Genomic DNA, 6,971 nt, shown 5'->3' with positions numbered 1-6,971 from the left:
TATAAATTAAAATATATAAAATATAACGTATTTATAAAGTAAAAAATATAAGCCGCAACATAAAAGACTAGATCACATTACATTTACTTAAAATTTACAAGTAGATTTTGACCAAAAGAACTCTTTGGTTCAATTTGTAACCAACCGCGTGTGTTTCTTGTTTTTAACTTATTTACAGTCGTCAGTCAGTAAAGAGGGGGGAGCCAACCTCGAAAACGACGTCACCGTTTCCCTATAAAATCGGGCGCGCAGTTAGCTTCTCTCTCTCACCCACATTAAACCCTCAACACACATCTCTCTCAAAATACATTTTGTTCCCGAGTTGCGAATTGATGCAGCAGAGAGGCCGATCCGTCAACCGTAGATCAAGAAGCTTCTCCCGATCCAGACTCGCCGTCGAAGGCCACTGAAAACCATCTCTCTCTCGCAAACACATCTTTTCCCCTCTTTTTTTCCCCGACGAACACCTTTCCCACAATGGCAGCATCGTACGGTGAGGTTTCCTTCTCTAGATTAAAATCACGTTGTTGAAATGATTTATCGGCTTTTATGATTAAACCTTCGCAAATTTAAAATTGAAAAAAAAAAAAACACTAGAGAGAATGTTGAAATCTGATTTTGGATTTGTTTATTAATTAATGGAAATAATAATGTGGGAGCAGAAGCAGAGCGTGACGTCCAGAAGAGTTACTGGATTGAGCATTCAGCTGATCTCACTGTTGAAGCTATGATGCTCGACTCTCGTGCTGCTGATCTCGACAAGGAAGAACGCCCTGAGGTAAAGAGCATCTCCAATCCCACTCTATTTTTCACTTTAAAATAGAGTTTAGAGTAAAAAATGCTCCCATGGTATTCTATTTGTTTTTTTTTTTGTTCATCACTCTATTTTCTACTCTAAAATAGTTTACGATTGGAGTAAACTCAAACTCTATTATAGAGTTACTTAAGCCATTGGAGATGGTCTAACTAACCTATATATATTTTTGATTAAATATATTCATATTAGTGTGATTCAGTTTAATAGCTCTGGTTTGGATTGATGATACCACTTTGTTTATTGATTTGATTGGTTTAATGTTATTGCAGGTGCTCTCTTTGCTTCCACCCTATGAAGGCAAGTCGGTGCTGGAGCTTGGAGCTGGTATTGGTCGGTTCACTGGTGAATTGGCTCAGAAGGCTGGTGAACTCATTGCTCTTGACTTCATTGATAGCGTCATCAAGAAGGTTTTTTTTTTTTTTACTACTTTTATTCACCTTCTTAGGTCTTGTTGTTATGCCTAATTGCTCATGGCCTTACAATGTTACTGCAGAATAAGAGTGTCAATGGGCATTACAAGAATGTGAAGTTCATGTGTGCTGATGTTACATCCCCTGACCTGAACATCACTGATGGATCCATTGACTTGATTTTCTCCAACTGGCTTCTCATGTATCTCTCTGACAAAGAGGTATAAACATCATCTTTTTTATCAATGAGAAAGCAAGTAAGTTTTCTTTTTTTTAAATGGTTTTGTTTTGGTGCAGGTGGAGCTTTTGGTAGAAAGGATGGTTGGTTGGATCAAAGTTGGAGGATACATTTTCTTCCGAGAATCTTGCTTCCACCAATCTGGTGACAGCAAGCGCAAATCCAACCCCACTCACTACCGTGAACCCCGTTTCTATACCAAGGTTTTTACTTTTTACAGAACTGTAATTTCATTTGTTTAGCGGGTTAAAAATAGTTAGAATGCCTATGCTTAAGAATATGTTTGAGATTTATTAGAGTTTTCAGTGGTTTGAATTGAAGAATAAAGGGTATATAACCACTTGATTCACTGAAACGTAAATGTTATATTGTGCCTTCGTGTATGGTGAATAAATGAAGTTCACTCACGTAGAGGTTATGCTGGTGAATAAATGCAGGTATTTCAAGAATGTGTGACACGAGATGCTGCTGGGAACTCATTTGAGCTCTCTATGATCGGGCAAAAGTGCATTGGAGCTTATGTGAAGAACAAGAAGAATCAGAACCAGGTAAAACTAAGACTCTGTCTATCAGGATTATCTATTTCCTTTTACTCCGACATCTTTAACCATTGATAACACTCTTTGTGATGTTCTATGCAGATTTGCTGGATTTGGCAGAAAGTCAGCTCAGAGAATGACAGAGGCTTCCAACGTTTCTTGGACAATGTTCAATACAAATCCAGTGGGATCCTACGCTATGAGCGTGTCTTTGGACAAGGCTTTGTGAGCACTGGTGGAATCGGTAAGATCCCAATTTGCTTTTGCTTTTGCTTGTGTTGTGGGTGTGGAGATGTTCTGTGTTTTATACGATCAGTACTCACATGTGTTTGTGTTATGTTTCTTGTGACAGAGACAACCAAAGAGTTTGTGGAGAAAATGGATCTGAAACCAGGACAGAAAGTGTTAGATGTTGGTTGTGGTATTGGTGGAGGTGACTTCTACATGGCTGAGAACTTCGATGTTCATGTCGTTGGTATCGATCTCTCAGTCAACATGATTTCGTTCGCACTGGAACGTGCTATTGGACTCAACTGCTCGGTTGAGTTTGAGGTCGCGGATTGCACCACAAAACATTACCCTGAGAATTCGTTCGATGTCATTTACAGCCGTGACACTATTCTGCACATCCAAGTACAAGAAACTTTACCTCTCTCAGTTGTTATCTCTTGGAAGTTTATCACTGTGAATGCTTAACTCGTTCTGTCAATCTTATTTAACAGGACAAACCAGCTTTGTTCAGGACTTTCTTCAAGTGGCTTAAACCGGGAGGCAAAGTGCTCATCAGCGACTACTGTAAGAGCTCGGAAACTCCATCTCCTGAGTTTTCTGAGTACATTAAACAGAGAGGATATGATCTCCATGATGTTCAAGCTTATGGGCAGGTTTGTTTTCTTTGTCAAAGATATTTTCTTGTGTGTGTCAAAACAGTAACTCTTAACGCAACTATTCAATGTATAGATGCTAAAAGAGGCAGGCTTTAACGATGTGATCGCAGATGACCGTACTGATCAGGTAGATGAATATTAACATTTTGGAAACCGAGGATTATCAGTTCTTAACAGAGTTTGTTTTTTTGGGTGTTTTGGATAATACAGTTTATGCAAGTCCTGAGACGTGAACTAGAGAGGGTGGAGAAAGAAAAGGAAGAGTTCATCTCCGACTTCTCCAAAGTCAGTATCTTTTTTTGTTTCCAAAAAGTTTCATATATCATAAAACAACATTCGAAGCTGTATCTATTGATTTATCGTTTGGAGTATCTAACAAAGCTTATAAAATAAACACAGGAGGACTATGAGGACATAGTTGGAGGATGGAAGGCGAAGCTGGAGAGAAGTGCTTCGGGTGAGCAGAAGTGGGGACTTTTCATCGCCAACAAGAACTAATAACCTCTTTTACTTCAAAATGCTTTTTTTGCTTCTTCAATAATAAAAAACATCATTTCCGTTTGGCAATGATGTTATGTGGACTTTGTGTGTTGTTTGTTTCTTACCTTCTTTCACTGTTTTCGGTTTGATGTATAAACCGAGTTTCGTTTGGTTCAATCTTTGTTTCCTATCACAATTTGTTTCAAATTATAATAACTAGAGATTTCTGTCTTATAAATTTATTTTATTTATAATATTATTTGTCGGTTTTTTTTTTTTACATTAACTTCTTGTTTTTTCCAATGTTAGGTTTTTTTAATTTAAATTTATATGTTTATAATTTTTTATTTTTCTTGTTGTAGATGAAGAATTATATTTTTTATTGATGATTTTTTGTATGTGACATAAACTTTTTGAAATTTTAAAATAATGTTATATATAGTACGATTAACACATTAAAGAAGAGAAATATATTCAGGCACATTTTACACAGGTTTTATATGCAAAATTTTAAACATTATATATGTATATATTATAAGTTTGAAAAATGTAAATGCTTTCTAAAGCTAAATACTTGTTTTGAGTTTACATAACTTATCGAAAGTTTTATCTCTTTTTAAATTCAAATCACAGAAAAAAATATATCAAAAAGTCAGTATAGATGGGTTTTTTGGGCTTTTAAATCAACACTGAAAAATTACATGAATCAGATAACAAAAGTTTTATAAACAACTGGATAAAATTTGACCGAGCCAAAGATTTTTACACAATATGTTCTTTCTTCTCCAAATTGCGAAGAGCCTATGGGCACAAGAAAAAAAATCATAATTTTTTTTTCCACTTATCTAACATTTTTTCTCCTTTACACACGAAGTTTATTACACTGCTATAAGCAATAGAGAACTCTATTCATATAAGATTTATATCTATGCATTTTGACAAAGAAAAATTTTAGCCAACTTTAGTTTCGGAATGGCCTAACTTCAGTCATATACACTATATTTTCTCTATGATTCAAATCTTACAATTTTAATATATGTGCAGATTTTCATGTGAAAAACACGCACGCCATCTATCATTCAACCTATTAATTTTTCCAAAGTAAACACTATAATCCTCGTTTGGTTAGCTCTACAAACTAATCTCTTTGGATCAGTTTACTAAAAAATATGGATACTAATGACATAAAAGAATATAAACACTATCAACAACAAATATTGGCACACGACTATTTGGTTCAAGGAACATATTCCACGTAATGCGTTTATATCATGGCTGGCTTTGCGGAGAAGACTGCCAACCAAAGATCGCTTGAGGCGTTGGGGGTTAAATATCTCAGGAACGTGCGTCCTTTGTAATCTGGAATTAGAGACTCACCATCATCTCTTCTTTGAGTGTTCTTTCTCTCGCTTGATATGGGAGCATTTTGCTGCTGAAGTTTGGATTTCTCCTCCGGCTGATCTACACTCTGTTGCAGCATGGATCAATCAACCTCCCGTCAACGCAGATGCGCATGCTACTCCAGTCATCAAGCTCTACTTTCAGTCAGCCATCTACCTGATCACAGCTGTCTCATCACCTTCATCAGTCATCATTGCCTCTCTCGACCGTATGATGTGTGACCGTCTTCTCTCTTACCTAGCAAATTCTTCTTTCTCCTCTTCTCTACTTCTTTTTATCTTTCTTGTATAAGACTTTCTTAAGGCTTTTTTTTACCCCTTTATTGTTGTTTTTGTTTCCTTTCTGTCAAAAGTTGTTTAAAAACAACAGTGTAACCTTTCAGAAAATGATAATCTTAACATCTTACAAAAAAAAGTAACAAATATTGACTTATTTACGTGAATATATATTTTATTTTAAATCATTATAGTGGACGAAGAAAACACTATAATTTGTACAACAAATTTTCTTAGATTCACCTCATCATACTCACCATTTTACCGTTTTAATTACATAATTTTACATGAGCTTCTTCACCCTCTCCGGTTATTTTCTCTTTATTTATAACTACAATATAAAGTTATAAACTGTATATATTATAAATTAATTATTTATTTATCCTTGAAGTCTAACGATTAAAAATATAACATAATTCAATATATATATATGATTCTATTAATAAATTAGCAGTTACAAATTTGAAATTTCTAGAAATATCAAAAGTCGTATGTTAGTTAATTATCTTCTAAATGACATCTATTTCTAATTTTTTTTGGATAAGAATATTTTGGCTGAGGTGGATAGTTCCAAAAGCTTTTAATTTAGTCTCTTTTATATAGTAGGATTCTTAGATTCACCTCATCATACTTACCATTTTACCATTTTAATTACATAATTTTACATGAGCTTATTCACCCTCTCCGGTTATTTTCTCTTTATTTATAACTATAATATAAAATTATAAACTATATATATATTATAAATTAATAATTTATTTACCTTTGAAGTCTAACGATTAAAAATAGAACATAATTCAATATATATATATATATATATAATTCTATTAATAAATTAGCAGTTACAAATTTGAAATTTCTAGAAATATCAAAAGTCATATGTTAGTTAATTATCTTCTAAATAATATATATTTCTAATTTTTTTTTGGATGAGAATATTTTGGCTGAGGTGGATAGTCTCATAAGCCTTGAATTTAGTCCCTTTTATATAGTAGGATTTTTTTGGATTTTTTTTTTTCAATTCTTCCAAATAGACTATTTTAAGTTTTTGTCACAAAAATAGATCTTAAAAACTAAATTGACCAAAACAATATTTTTTATTTTGAAATTTTTTAATTTTTTTAATTTTCTAAAATTTTAAATCTTATCCCTAAAACTCCACTCCTTAAACTCTAAAACTCTACTCCTAAAACTCCACTCTTTAAACTCCACCATCTTAATCTTTAGATTAATTAATCCGAGAGATATATATATATATATATTTACTTTTTTATTATAAAATATTTAAATCTATTTTGATCATTTTTATTTTTAAAGTTTATATTTGTGATAAAATAAAATTTAGGTATGTCCGAATTTTTTTTTTTTTTCAGTTTATATTTCTGTCGCGATGTGTATTCTTATAACCGGGTTATTCATATTGGAATGTGCCACATGTTGGTCTTTCAGCTGTGGTTCGGTTCAACCAAACCTGAACTGTATAAAGATTGTGATGGAACGAACCAGGGCTAAGTCAATTTTCTATATCCATCTTTAATTAGGACACCACTTTATTATTTTGGGCTTTTAGGCCCAAAAAGGTTGAAGACCGTTGAAACTTGAAACTATAGCCTCTGAATGAATAGTCAAAACCTATGTTACAACTTACACCTTGAAGGCATGGGTGTCAAACCAAGCTAACATACATTGCTTTGTCTTGTGACGAGTCAGAGGTCAATCCGTGAGTTTTTTTTAATAAACATTCCAATTCATTTCTTATCACTTTTTTGTAATTTTTGTTTTTTTTTTTGTCTAATAAAGATACAAAGATGAAAAAAAAACAGTCTTATTTAGTATATTTCCATATACAAACTGTAGACTTATATATATGAAGCTTAAATAACAATTTTTAAAAATATTTATCGGTTTACAATTAATTAACTCC

The 6,971-nt window shown here is 33.0% G+C and overlaps 1 protein-coding gene across 1 annotated transcript; it reads left to right on the top strand.

The window, feature by feature from the left end:
• Positions 1–240: 240 nt before the first annotated feature.
• Positions 241–3,548, top strand: LOC125608989 (phosphoethanolamine N-methyltransferase 1-like). Its single transcript, XM_048779675.1, has 12 exons — positions 241–493; positions 663–778; positions 1,087–1,224; positions 1,311–1,448; positions 1,525–1,668; positions 1,903–2,013; positions 2,107–2,248; positions 2,357–2,637; positions 2,727–2,888; positions 2,965–3,018; positions 3,102–3,176; positions 3,291–3,548. Exons 1-12 carry the CDS (start codon positions 478–480, stop codon positions 3,387–3,389), a joined length of 1,476 nt encoding a protein of 491 aa, XP_048635632.1. The 5' UTR covers positions 241–477; the 3' UTR covers positions 3,390–3,548.
• The last annotated feature ends 3,423 nt before the right edge of the window (positions 3,549–6,971 follow it).

The sequence above is a fragment of the Brassica napus genome, chromosome A5 (genome assembly GCF_020379485.1).
Source record: "Brassica napus cultivar Da-Ae chromosome A5, Da-Ae, whole genome shotgun sequence".
In the NCBI taxonomy this organism is placed as follows: Eukaryota; Viridiplantae; Streptophyta; class Magnoliopsida; order Brassicales; family Brassicaceae; genus Brassica; species Brassica napus.
The sequence above is the reverse complement of the archived record's forward strand: the minus strand, read 5'-3'. Positions and strand labels throughout refer to the sequence as shown.